The sequence below is a fragment of the Pagrus pagrus genome (assembly GCF_965226575.1).
Source record: "Pagrus pagrus genome assembly, chromosome: 3".
Lineage (NCBI taxonomy): Eukaryota > Metazoa > Chordata > Actinopteri > Spariformes > Sparidae > Pagrus > Pagrus pagrus.
Genome location: NC_140187.1, coordinates 26,691,820 through 26,706,470, shown reverse-complemented (window position 1 = coordinate 26,706,470; position 14,651 = coordinate 26,691,820). Strand labels below are relative to the sequence as shown.

The window sequence follows — 14,651 nt, the reverse complement described above, 5'->3', positions numbered from 1 at the left end:
AAATCTATACCCAAAACGAATAAACCAAACACTGGCTCAAGAGATTCTCACAATTTTCGCTTTGTCACGTTTTTAGCTGTCATCAGAGGGGAAGGTGAGATGAGGGGTATTCAGTTGGTTGCAATCTGTAACGGCACTGCTAGACGCAACTAAATCCTACATATTAAAACTTTAAATGCTGACTGGCTACTCTTCTTTGATTTTCATTACAGTAAACAACAACCAGCAAACACAAAACTACTTCATTCATTTCTCTGATTCAGCAGCAGGAAGATTTAAACAGTCACTGAGTTGTAGATCCAAAACAATTATATTCCAGCACACACCAGAACAGATTGACACTATTTTATTATCAGTTACAGTAGAAACAAAAAGGAGCGAACTACATGTTTTGCATGCACTTAGTTGTATTAGCTGTATGTGTCTGAACAAACTGAAGGCCACATTATGGAGGTTGCAGCTTCATAAATTGGTTATTTGTGTGATCAAATAATTCATTTTTTATGAGGCTTATTTTTTTAGCCTTTTTTCTATTTATTCTTTTTGACAGCCAATTTGTCAAGCGAATACAACTCAGCAAAGGAGCACACAGCAAACTATTCACACAGTTCTTCAATAGTGTTCCTGTTGTTTTTTATTTTACTAAAGTGAAAGTGAAAGCTGAATTGATTCCATGTTGTTGGACACTGTGAGTCTGAAAGAATCAAATCAATAATCACTGTGCTTTAGTGCAGTTGTTCCCAACTTTTTTGGTTTACAACCCCCTGAATGAGACAGCGTCCACTTGTGACCCCCCGTCAGAGGTTGTAAATGCCCCTGAGCAGTGGAAGTAGAGTGATTTTCCCCTTTTCGGAGTGTTTTAATTGAAATATAGTTTTTCTTTTCTTCTTCTTTCCTTCCTCTCTCCTGTTTTGGGACCACTGCACTGAAGAGTTTCACCTTTGCACTTAATTTCACACAATTTTTGATAACTTAGATATCCTGTTCACGCCTTTTACATTTTAAACCATTTGAGTATTCTCTCTCCGTCTTCAGAAGACATTAATGTGTGAAATGTAATGAATAATCTCGTGGCCAGCAGTTGGAGGTGTGAATCTGCCATGACTCTTGAAGTTCTCGGTTAGTTCAGTCTGGGGCAAGCTCATGAGATATTTGTGTTACAGTATCTTGGCTGGATGCATCATTATCAGATTCTGCAGAGCATGGAGAGATGTAGACCTTCCCTCAGAATCAGGGAACAGAGTTGTGGTCAATGTGGAGCCGGAGACGAGAGCCGAATGCGCAAGTAGCTTTCATGTCTCGACTGGAAGAACTCTTGTTCTAACAATCAGACCCCGAGGACCCATGTTTGTCTTCACAGCGTTCAGATATTGTTCTGCTGCACAGTTTAATCTCGGGGGGATTTGTAAACAATATAGGAAAGCGTGTTGTGCGTGTGTACGTGTGTGTATGGATGAGCAAGTACGGGATTGACTGTGTGTGTGTGTTGTGTGTGTGTGTGTGTGTGTGTGTGTGTGTGTGTGTGTGTTTGAGAGTACTGGTTACTCCTCACTGGAGCATGGGTCTATATACAGAGCTCCTAATTAGCGAGGGCAACCAGACATTCCTAAAGCTACTTTCTTCATTTTTTTCACACTGATACTCTCGGCTTAGTCTAAAATGAGAACACGCAACGACAAAAGTCTTTGAATTAAATTTTGTTTCGAACAGAATGCAAAATGTGATACCAATTAACAAGAAATACACAACACAATGTACAGTATAATTGCTCTGCTGTTCATTAAGCGATCACAGGAAAGGTTTGTTTATGGTACCCAGCGTTGCAGGTGTTATGAGTTTGGTGTCAAAAAGCGTATTGTGTGTGGAGAGCAGCACTGTCTGTCTTCCTCCGCTCAGACACTGGTCTCTAAATTGATGGAAAAGTCGCGCTGGCCTAATTGCCTGTTTAGTAGAAGAAAAACAAGAATGACTGCAATTCATCTCCAGTGTAGGTTCAAGGAGACGTTTAATACTTTTCTGGCCCATTTGAGCCTTTCATACATCCTCCGCTGGTTGCATTTTTTACTCACTAATAATGGAGCCAGTTTAGACCTTAAATGCTGCACAGTTTTGCCGAAGTTGGTTTTCATACCCAGCAGCACTCCAGATAGAGAAAAGGATGCACAGCCGACTGAAGGATATGTATCTGAGGTCATGCAGATTTATTAATATCAACTTTGACTTTGACTGAACTATCGTGTGTGTACCTTGTTTTGCACGCCAGAAACTCTGCTGCATTGAACCACAAAACCTGAGGCAACCCAGAATATTAAGATCGAATAGAAGAGCTATCTGAACTAAAATAGAGAGGGATCAGAGCCTCAGAATAAACTTATATTATCTCTTTTGGTCTTCACCTTCGCCTAACCCAAAGAGCACCTCTGCTGCTGACACTTTTTCACTATTCTGACCCTGAAATAGCATTTCACCTCGCTCCTTCTTACCCTAAATCCTTTAAACGTTCACATCACACATAAGTCTGAAACTTGAAGTGATTATCAAAAGAGCCACCAGATCAAAAAGGTGCAGTAAGCACTCACACTGAGCTTTACAGATCGCAGAATTTGCATGTGGCTCGGATCGTTCTGCCGAATGGAAAGATGACCTTGGAAATCCCCGTGGAGTTTCTCCAGGTGACCCGCTCCTTCTCCATCCAGGAAACAGGTGGTGTGTTTAAAGCTGTCACAGCACCGCAGCTGGATGGTGCTGGAATGTCTCAGTTCTCTCCCACCGCCCACAGCAGCTGTCAAACATCAAAGAATATCCATATATATATCCATAACTTGAGGTAACAGATATGACTACAGTTACAGTCACATGTGGAGGAGGTTCCTAAAACATTGTTCAAAATCAAGCTTTCAAGTATATCATATTTTGAATGAAATTTCTCACTTAACTCTTGATGCTGTCGAGACAAAGTTAATGTGTTTGCGACACTTTTTGGTGAGACTTTTCTCAGCAGCAGAGATTAAAAAAAACCTTCAGGAGCAAAAAAAAATCATCTGCATAAAGCGAGTTAAACTGCACTTGAGTTGAATTACATTTCTTTCAACTATTTTTTCAGAACAAGTGTGAAGCTGTCAAAATGATCCACAACCTAAACATTATAAATTATTTCATGTAATGATTTCTTGCAGCCAAATCAGTGCTCATGCACCATTATCAAACTAGAAACTCAATTGAAAATGTATTCATCAGCACTGTCTATAGTAGAAAGATCCACCTTGATGCGTAGGATGTGAAGGTTTCATTGCATTGTTTTCTACAACGCCAATGAAATGAATAGAAGTGTGCACAATGAGTAATCCGAGCAATAACAAGCCCTGAACGTGGGAAGTTGTCATATTTCTTTCTCAATGCCAAGCAAAGGAGCCGTGTCTCCTAGAAATTGCCTTTCTATGCAACTGATTTGCAACTTTCAGTAAGTTTAGAGAGAAACGTCATAATGCAGAAAGGATGGCACTTTCTATTAAAGGTGCAATATGTAAGAACTGGCCACCTGTCAAATTCATACTAAAAAAAAACAGGGGGAGCATATCACTAGAGTAACTGGTGATATGCTAGTTAGCTCAGTTAGCCGTGCAGCTAGCGGTTTGGACTGGGAGCTTGATGTTATATGATGGTATTTATACTGCTAGCACAGAAGCATTGGACCAAGGCCGGGGTTAGCTGGTTAGCATGCTAAACTCAGTAGATATTCTCTATTTTTAATACAGAACAGGTCAGCAGTGAGTTTTTATTAACATTTATCTGAAATCTTGAATATATTTGTTATCTCAACCGAATCAGAGACTGGTCTGAATGTGAAACCTGAATTTTAGTGTCACAGTCCAGGACTTTGTGACTCTGTACATTAATGTAGTGTTTCATTCCCTCAAAGAAACGTTGTCTCTGACCAAAATCAAGTCACCAGAGTGTAATTATTAAAAAAAACATTTTCGTAATATACAAAAATAACTTCTAGGACACAGGGTCGAAGCAAAAAGGGTGGTTATGTTGTAGATCTGCAGTAGTATCACATCCTGTATCTACAAACCCGGATATCAATGGTTCTCTGAAGCATTACAACACATCTCCACGTCTAGCACTGCGTGAAAGCCATCAAAGAGGGAGACCCACAGGGAACCGCCCTTATCACAGCCACCAGATGTTATGTAGGGAGAGATCCGATCAAACCGTCAGCCGGGATCAGTTTGAAACGGCTCCATTTGTCACTTTCTGCCACCGGGGCCCCGCTGCTCAGCACCCAATGAACCTCCGACTAATAGAATTTAATTTGTTCAGGTAATCAAACATAACAAAACAATACATGACAAACCTAGCTAGCTTGATTGCATTCAGCTCTTGTTAATGAGGAATCAATGTAATTAAATTTGAAAACTATGAGGACTATCCTGGGAATCTCGCCAAACCTGAGTGCAGATAGCTTCTTTTAATTCTCCCTATTTGGTATCTTATAAAAATCTCTAGTTGCTTCTAACTAAACACACACATACACGCATAAAATGAAATATAGAATACATGGAACACCTTTGCCTTTTCAAGGTCACCAAAATGATCGAATTTCTATAAAATCTTCGAGACTGTGATATGACACGGTCCACGCGTTGTGTTAAGCGGCCTCAGATCAAGATCAACATGGCGTGACTTCCTCAGAAAGCTCTTGTGTTCTGAAGCAGCACTGTACTGAGAACATCTGCCCTGTGATGTGTCTGTCTTTCCCCCCGCACAACCACCACCACCCTCTCTCCGACTCTGACAGCAAGTTGTTCCCTTTTATGGACCGTCTTCCTCAAAAAGGCCGCCGGAAATGAGAGTGCAAGATCAAAACCAGCAGCTGAGTGCCTTCTCTCACAGTCAATTTGCCCTCCCAAGGGAGGGGACAGAGGAGCGTCTCTCACTCTCTCTCCTCTTTTTTCTTTCTCCTGAAGAGTTTGCTAACAGTTGCTGGGAGATTTAAGAGACTTTCTCTCTCTGTCTTACCCTGGGGGGGTAATTAAGGATTGGCACAGGAGGGTGAGAGGGATGCAGTGATGGAGGCGAGCAGAGGTGGAGGAGCAAAACGATGTTTCGCTCAGTTTTTGTGGGGGACTTTGTGAGCAGTTTTTTCTCACTGTGCTCTTTAATGTTTGTCCAAGTATGTCATAGTGATAATCCAGAAAATGCATCAGGGCTAACTCAAAGGTCTTATATTATTTTTCAGTTCAAACTATAAAATGTTAACATGCTTACATTAAAAAAAACTTTATTTTTCTCACACTGTACCTCTATTCAGCCTCTGTCTGTACACTTCATTTTATGGCCTGTCTCTTTATGGCCCCCCTCCCAAAAATTGATAGATTGATTGGTCAGCTCTCACAGGCCTGAGCAAGCCGGTGTTTTTGCCACCACATACCAACTGTGTTACACTATTGGCTGACAAATCTTGTCTGAAGCTGGAACCAACTGTCAGAATTCTTACACAAACAATCAATTTGGACGCGACACACATTTTAAAATTGATCATTCACAAACAGAATAATGTGTTAAAGGAAAATAGATACTGTTATTCTGCATTCAGAATGTTTTCTTTAACTTTTCATGAATCATCCAGTCATATTGGGACATTTAATCCTTGAAAACCCCGAGGACATCATCTTGAGGCACATTCTAATTCGTACATGCTCGATGTGAGCCTTTCTAACACGTGTTGGGAACACAAGTTTGGACCCAAGTGCGAGACACGGAGCAGGGCAGAGCAGTAAAAGCTGTTTTATTGAAAACAGGCTTTAGATGATGGCTGATGGCAGGGGAGTGGGAATTCCAGGGCGGCCGAGACGAATGGAGGAGTGAGGCTGGCGTGAGCGGGGTAGAATGAGGGAGCGTGGCCAGCAGGGAATGGCTGGCTGGCAGTCCGACGAGCGGCGAATGGTGATGCTCAGACACGGGGAGAATGTTGTTAAAGCGCAGGAAGGCAAAAAAAATACAAAAAGCAAGGAGTTGAGCCTGAAGTGTAGCTACCACTGCGGTGAGACAACAATCTGATGGACGGTGGATGGAGAGCCGGGGTAGATATACTGCAGGATGATGAGCAGATGAGAGGCAGGGGTGTAGACCGGGCAGAGTGATTAGTGGATTGCAGCAAGGTGTTCACACTGAGCTGAGCCAGGAGGGGAAACCACAGCCACAGCAGGGCACACAGACAAACATGACAGAGAAAGACAGACCGACAGGGCAGCACTGGAAATGTGAAGTAGGGGAAAAACATAGGGAACTGCGGGGGGACGTGGCCATAGGTGTAACAACGCATGGTAAGCGCTTTGAAAGGGTTATTGTGACCCAAACCATGATCTTACCCTAAACCTAAAGTAGTAGTGGTTAGTTGTGTTAACCTGAACAAACTGGTTCTCCTTGGTGGGGGTCCTGTGCTTCACCCATTCATCCATCACGACCTGCTCCCTCTTCAGGCTTAGCTGCTGATTGATCACTTGTAATATCCGTTCACTCAGAGGGACTCGTAGTTTTTTGAGTTATTTATTGCCATGTGTACAAAAAGAATGACAAAGTTTTACGGTTAGACTCCATCGTGATGAAGTGATATTTGGGGAGGTGATGAAGCTGTGCGTAGAATAAGGAACCCCACCGATGGAGTCTAGACACCGATGGTGGTGATGGAGGAAGAAAGATCCTGGAGATCTGACGACAGGGGAGTTGATTCTGGTGAGTAGAACTGGATATGAAGAGCTGGAGGAGGGTCGCACGAATGCCCGGCTAATGACAGCCGACAACAGAGAGGAGAGCGGTTTTAAAGTTGGCAGCAGAGACAGGATTGGCTGATAGTGTTCGTGGTTGGCTAAATGGAGCAGGAGTACCTAAAATGCCCATGGTGAGGTGAGTAGAGGGAGCAGGGAGAGAGGTGAATGAGAAAAGTTAGTCTTCCTGATTGAACTTAGGCTGAGCTTCATTTAGACAAACCATGACAAATGTTTCTCAGGATAAGTAGTTAGGTTAGGTCAGGTTAGACAAATGCTAACACCGCTGCTCATCTGATGTACAGATGATTCAAGCAGCCATTCAGCTTCCATTGTCGATGCAGAAAAGGAACTGGCCTTTCAATGAAACTGGAACCTTGGACGTCCAATATAATTCCCCCCATTGAGTTACTCTATCGCCTTTCTGTGTGGCAGACTGGAGTGGACAGATGTGTTAGGGTTCAGCCGTTTTCTCTTCACAGTGGTAAAGGCCTCCCTTGTGTGTATGTGTGTGTGTGTGTGTGTGTGTGTGTGTGTGTGTGTGTGTGTGTGTGTGTGTGTGAATGAGAGTGAGCAGGTAGAGATCAGCAAGGCCTTTTCATTGAGAAGTGAATGCTGCCTGTCTCTGACCTCCTCCACAGTGGCTGTCTTTAAATGGTTCCAGTGGTTTGACTGTGTCCTTGTGTCCTCAGAGAGTCGTGGGCTCCATTAGAGGTTCTTGTGTGAACACCGTGTGCCCCCTTGTCACCTAAGATTCACTGGGTTTCAAGCCTTTCTTTGACCTCCCCTACCTCTTCACATGTACTTCTCCTCCCTCTCTATCTACTGTACCCTGCCACTCATTCATCCTCTATCTTGTTTCCTCTGATAAGAGTTTCTATCCTCTTATAGAGTCCACCCCCTCTCACTCCCTGACTTCCCCTTGTACTTTTGCTTTTAGTGGTCTTTGTAAACCCTCTCACCCCTATTCTCATCTTCACTTTCTTTTTCTGCTTTGCAATTTCCTCCTCCGCTCCCTATCTGCGCATCTATTTCCCCGTTGCCGCTATATCTGTCTATCTCCATCCATCTTCCTCTTTTTTCTCCATCTTCCCTCTAATTGGGAGGCAGATGTTGACTCTGGCTTACTAATGTTTAGGCAGTGGATAGACCTCACCGGTGATCTAGGATCACGTGCGCAAATGGCCAACAATATGCGCGCCTGCCACCAGTTAAATTTTCAGCTCCAGCGATTTTGGCGGAAAAGCAATTAGGATTTGGAATTAGTGTTCAAATTAAAGAGGAATTAAACAGGCTCAGAGATTAACCCTTTCAGGCATGGCCACCCCTCCTCGGATGTGAAAGCACACCATCATCATATCACTGAATCCTCCTCATTGAAATGAAAAGTAGCAGCGCTGACATGTGATTCAACACCCCGGCCTCTCCCCTCCTACAGGACCGGAATGGCTGATTATATATTGACGCCGTCCTCAGTGGAACTGCGGTAATTGTTTTTCTTCTTCCTGTCTTTTCTTTTTACACGCTGGACAAAGTGACACATCCTGTATGAAACGTAATTACGTCTGAAATGGAATTTGAGGTCACAATCATCCAGTCCGTGCAGGCTAACACAGGAACAATGACGCCAGTTAGACCCAATTATGGGAATAGAGACACCTGTATGTGCTCATGAGAGACCGCAGGGTCCAGGATCTCTCCTGGTTTGTCAGAGACATTAGAGGGGACATGTTATGCTCCTTTTCAGGTTCATCATTTTATTTTGCATTACTGCTAGAATACGTTTGTATGCTTTAGTGCTCACAAAACACATCATTTTCCTCATGCTGTCGATTGGATCAATTTGCAACACACACTTGTTTGAGGGGGTTGACGAGGTTGGCCGCAGTCATGAGATGGCACCGCAGCCAGCGTGATCTGCAGTAGCTCGGCCCTACTCCGGAGCAGGTCCAGCTCGGCTCAACTCGCTCAGTCAAACTGGTGAAGGAAAAGCAAATCGGTGCTGGTGGAAAAAACGCAATGGACTGCTGATATCCGTGTAGGCGGGACCACTGCCGAGGCGCTTCAGGAGCAGTGTTTCTGTGGGAGAGAGGAGCTCCTGTTGGCGCAGACTTTGATCTTTTTAAGATCTTTTACATACACAAGAAACTATTAAACACTGAAAGAGAAAAAAACTAAAAGCATAATAGGTGTCTTTTAACCTTTCATGATTTGGAAGGTGGTGAAGCAAAACTTTTTCTTTTGATTGCTTTTGATGTGATAATTCAACATTGCTGATTCTTTACCTGCCCAGCATGGTACCTACCACCCACCATCGCACCTACTGTGTTAACCAGAGGGTTACTGCATTAGCTGTTGAGCCACTTCTTGGTACCTTCTCATCCAAGCATGTTAGTGCTTCAGCCATCCTTTGTCTGTGCCGTCCCCCTCCTGCCGGCTGACGGTCTTTTTCTGTCTGCAGCAGCAGCAGCAGCCTGTAAATGGCAGGCTGATGGAAAGTGACATTTTCACAGAGCCCAGCGAGAGAGGCGAGGTGATCTCTCCTCTTTCCAGCACAAAGTGCTCCTAATTGCCTGGTCGCATTTGCGAGCATCAGCTGACAAACTCGTGCAAATCAATAATTCTGCCCGGGGAAGATGCAGGAACACGACACCTCTCACCCCCATACGTGCTGCGAGGACACACACACACGTATACAGATGCACGCATGTACCTGTAAGCAGATGCAGACGTGCATACACTCTTTACACACACACTTAGACACATGCACACACTCCCTCCACCTCACCACCTCTGTGCTGTCTGCCTTAAATGGCAGTGTTTATCCGTGATTCTAAGACAAATAGGGAGAGAGCATCGGAGCATTAAGGGCAGCCACGGAGGCGCTGAAGGCTGAAATAATGGATGGTGGAAATGGCAGAAGACCCAGCGCTCCTCATTACTAAATGGACTCTGCAGAGGTGGAATCTTTGCCCCACTAGCTTTCTATATACAAAGGACAAAACTGCACAGCTTAAAATAGGGTCTTATTTAACAGATGTCTTTGTTTTTTTTTTTTGTTTTGTGCTCTGTCATAGCTCTCACTTTAAAAGTTGTTTGCGAAAGAGCAGAGAATGTCACAGCAATTTGCAAAGTCTGATCGACTTGTTACCTCTTTAAAAATGTGCTAGTTGTCTTCCGAGCCTTCTTCCTCCTCTTTGATATTTTCTACAAATTCATTAAGAGTAATGGGCTTCCGAGAAACATTCATTACGCTGTATGTATTTTCAAACCGTATGTGCGCGAAGGACCTTGAAAGGCACATCTTTTGTCACATCTGTGTTTTAATGAATGTCGCCTGCTTGTTTTTCTGTCTTGCTTTCTTTCCCAACTAGGCCTCCTCTGCTGCTGTCTGCACTGATGTACGTGATCTACTTTACGGATTATCCTGCCTCACGCATAAACTTTTCTCTCCGCAGGCTCCTCCGTGATGCAGGTCACAGCCACCGACTCGGACGACTCCACCACAGCCAACGGCATGGTGCGCTACCGAATCCTCTCGCAGACGCCCCACAGCCCCATCCCCAACATGTTCACCATCAACAGCGAGACTGGAGACATAGTAACAGTGGCAGCCGGCCTGGACAGAGAGGTCAGTGTCAGCGGCTTGCATTGTGTCCCTGCTGCTTTTAGATCGTGTGTGACCACCCAGCCATGAGATAAAACTGAGCTGATATTCAGTGACTTGATGACTTAACGTTATTATAACAACACAACATTGCTCCATCCTCCATCTTATTACACTAATGAGGGAGGTCACCCAGGGTCAACTTCTGTTAATCCCAAGCTGCAACTGTACATCATTATTTTCTTGGTCTTCAGCATTCTGGTTGATGCATCCAGGGCTTAAACAAGGCCAGAGCTAGCCAACGCAGAGCTTGTAACTATCTTGTACTCAAAGGGAAGCAGGACTTTTGGTCTTACTAGACAGTTAACAGTATAGAGACAGTACAAGAAATGATTGGCGGGAGAAAGTAGAAGCTTAGGCAACAAAGATGCCGCGAGAAGATGTTTTACCTTTGTGCATAGCAAGCTTACAGCAGCTGTGTCCCCCCGTCTTTATGCTGAGGTAAGCTAACTTTCATGCTTCATACTGAATGGACAGAAATAAGACTGATATCAGTCTTCTCATCTAAGGCCCAATCCCAATACACCGCTTGCCCCTACCACTTAGCCTTCACATCCAGGGAGTAGGGTGTCCAGATTCTCGTTGGGATAGAGAGGTAGGGTGATGTTTAACATAGGGATGAGAGACCTCTCTGCCACTTCAGTGTATTATTTCCTTTGCTTTTTAACAATTAGAAAACAACGGCTACTAGCTTGCTGATGTCTCAGTTGCTAACTAGCTATATAGCTAATCGTTATTGCTGATTCGTGCATGACAGCCACACATTTTGACGTATTTCAATGTGTGACGCCTGAAATGTATTAAGTCCAGCAGTGAAGTTTCTGCACACTGGCAGGGCAGGAGCACTGGTTGCTAGTGGCTAGGTAATGAACGGTGTTCTTTATTTGATGACTTGATTGAAAAAGAGTGAAGTTGTGGACAAATTGTGAGCGTCCATGCTTTTCATTCTCCATCAGATAAATGGTAAATGGCATTTTGATAATGCCAGGATTACTACAGTAACGCAAGAGAACAAAGGGGTTGAGATCAGATTTGGAGTGGGATTAAGCCTAACCCTCAGCGGGGGACCGAATAAGCATATTTCCTAAAATGTCAAACTATTGCTTTAACCACGCAGCCACTACTCTGCTCCCCCTGCCTCGCCCACTCACAGAGGAACTTGAAAACAAAACAGCTTTTCCATTCAGTCATTCATTTTTTCACACAGCCTGTCTTCTGAGGCAAAAGCCCCACATCATGCACACACACATAAAACACAGCTGCAGTGCGTCACAGCGGGTAGTGTTTGCATGGGCACAGCAGTTTAGCTGCAATACGAGCTTGTTACTGTAATACATGCTTTCCAAGTCTGCGTTTAATGTTGTCTTTGGTCTTTATCAGGCCTGTCTGTCATTTGAACCAAAAATATCAAATTGTGAGTTAATTACAGTAAATCTTTGTCAAAATAATGAACTGAAAGTCATATTGCTTTTTTCCCAACATCCTTTCAGCTTGTAACATCAAAGTACCCTTTTCTGGATATATTGTTCAATTTTCTGGATGTACTGTCCGAATAAAACAACAGCATAAAAATCGTACCCTGCAAATTCAAGGGCTTACTGCGCCCTAAATCACAATTTGATTCCTAGACGTACTGCAACAAAACCCTAGAAAAAAAAATTCAGGATCACTTTCAGCATTTGGCCTTTCAATTAGCAAAATCAGTGTATTCATTCCAGTCATTTACTTGTTTTCTTGGTGTGTGTGAATATAAACAAACTGCTAATATGTAATGTCTGTGTGCGTCCTGCAGGGCAGTTATAATGGCCAAACCAGCACCTCTCCGCTGACGAGGTCGCGGGAGCTCTCGCCTCATTGGCGTCTTTTGTCTCATCCGCTGCGCGTGCGTGCATCTGTTGCTTGCTGTGGTTGTTTGCCAACCCACACATCGGCACCACAACACACATTATCCCTGCTCCATCTTCCATCTTATTCTACTAATGAGCGAGGTCACGCGGGGTTGACTATTGTTTATCCCAAGCAGCGTCAGGTGACTGTGGGCAACGGTGTTTCATGGCAGATTGTTCATACTGCAGCCTTTCTCTCTCACACACACACACACACACACACACACACACACACACACACACACTCACACACACACTTTCCTTTATCTCTCTGTGGTGCAAGATTAAAAGAAGACAACTGGCAAAATCAGGAAACGTTCAAATTCATATGCCGCCATTATGAGGATAATCGCATCCTCGTAACTTAGTTGGCTGATTTAACAACCAGCATTAAAGCACGTTTGAGTGTGTCTCATAATGTTTATATTCTGAGAAGTCCCGCTGGTCCCTCTCGGCACTAAACCCGGCCGGGCAACACTTGGGAAATTAAAACCGGATTTTAATGGTAAAGCGAGCATATTTAGAGAATAATTACGGTTAAAATCTCAAGAACAATCCCAGGTTGCGATAACAGAAGAATATAATAAATCAATGCTCGTTCCTCACCCAAATTGTGTGCGGCGCTGGCAGGGCATGATAGCGTGTTACATTTGCGGGACAATATAAATGAGTCTAGTGAATGCGAGCCAGCTCTGTGTCCCTGTTTCCAGCTTGGCCCAGGCGGCTGCGGTAGCAGCTCATGTGAGTGAGGGAAAGCTCATTAATCTGGACACATCAAGCCAGGCTCAGTCCCACCTGCCTCTGATCCTCCTACTAAAACTGGGACACACCTGGGAGTTCACCCACCTGCTGTCAAGGTCATCAACACAAACACACAAACAGCCTCAGACACATGGGCACGTGTTTGTGTGCACACTCCCCTGCGCTTGTGTTTGTTGTTTGGAGGCAGCAAAGCTCCCACAGACTGAGGAGTAGCAGCAGATATGATGAAGAAGATCCAAAGTGTCAAACTGGATCCGTGCAACTGGAGCAGGGTATACAAATGCTGCTGCGCAAAAACATGAATATGCATACCCACTGTATTGACACTGAATACCCTATGAACACCTTTTGCGATGCATACTTTATATTCTCCGTTTCCTCTCCCGTCTCTTTCTCTCACACCTTAGCTAATCCTCATCCACTATGCTGGTGTCTAATTACAATATTCATGTGCTAATTAAGGGGTGAAGCAGGTTCTCTCGTGTTGAGGAGACCAGGGGTTACATGGAGGTTAGCCGCGTATCATTTACCTCTGACACCGCTGAATACCAATTATTCTGCATCGCTCCCTTCCCGCAGCCCTCCTATTCTACCGTGACCTCACACGCTTCCACGTGCTCCTGCCCACAGGCTGACAAACCGGGCTTAGCTGTAAACATGTGTGTTTGACATCATACATCCGCCATTTTGAGTATAACATGGCTATTTTTATGTTTCGTCTTTATGATGGACTACATGATTAATTAAAGAATTAAAGTTCCTTCCTTTCTTTTTTATTATTAAGAAGGAGACGGTGCTGAGAAGGAAGTGTCACAATTAAGGAGAAATTCAGCCCGTAGTCAGTAACTGTGCCTTTAAACGAGCCGCCATGATTTCCATAAGGTTGTGATGTCACGACTATACAGTTACCACACTCAGCTACATGGCCATGGCTGCAAAAACACGAGCAAAGCAGAAAAATACAACAGTGCGTCGTGTGTGAGTGGTTGAGCAAGAGAAAGAGAGAGAGCGACGGTGCTCGGAGCAGACAGGTGTTGCTGGTTGGAGCAGAAGGAATGATGCATTAATGAGAAGACCTTCTGTTTGAGTGACAGCTAATAGCCCAGCTAATATTCATGCTGTTGCTTAACTATGCTAATGCAATTAGCAATTAAAAAAATAATTAATCTATGCTAGTGATGTTGATCTTGCTTGAATGGCGGTGTGGTTGCGATTGGTAATAATTATGGACGACTACTAGCCACACCTCCCTTCTCTGTTTGAGAAAGAGCGTTAGACAGGAGGGAAAACTGAAAACTGGAGACTGGAGTGTTCAGGCAGAGGCTGAATAGAGGTGCTGCAGCAGTGGACAGTGTTTTCCATTGGATGTACCTTGCAACCTAAAAAATTAGCATAATTTGGGATCTTTAAGATTGTAGCAGGTGAAGGTTTAGATTCGGGTTTACATGATTTTGTGTATTCTATGAATGCTGAACTAGAAATAGACTTGTCTGTCAGTCTACTGTGAAAGAAATACATCTCTAATGAAGCACAACTCTGGTGTAGCAGGTAGCAAGCAGAGTGGGA

At 43.9% G+C, this 14,651-nt stretch overlaps 1 protein-coding gene across 2 annotated transcripts in view; it reads left to right on the top strand.

Annotated features, from left to right (window-relative positions):
* cdh4 (cadherin 4, type 1, R-cadherin (retinal)) overlaps nt 1–14,651 on the top strand; it is a 216,229-nt gene that overhangs the window by 169,415 nt on the left and 32,163 nt on the right. For both annotated transcript variants that reach the window (XM_084349378.1, XM_084349377.1), the window contains exon 8: nt 10,229–10,401. In XM_084349378.1, coding sequence (XP_084205504.1) covers nt 10,229–10,401 — 173 coding nt within the window. The remainder of the gene's footprint in view (nt 1–10,228; nt 10,402–14,651) is intronic.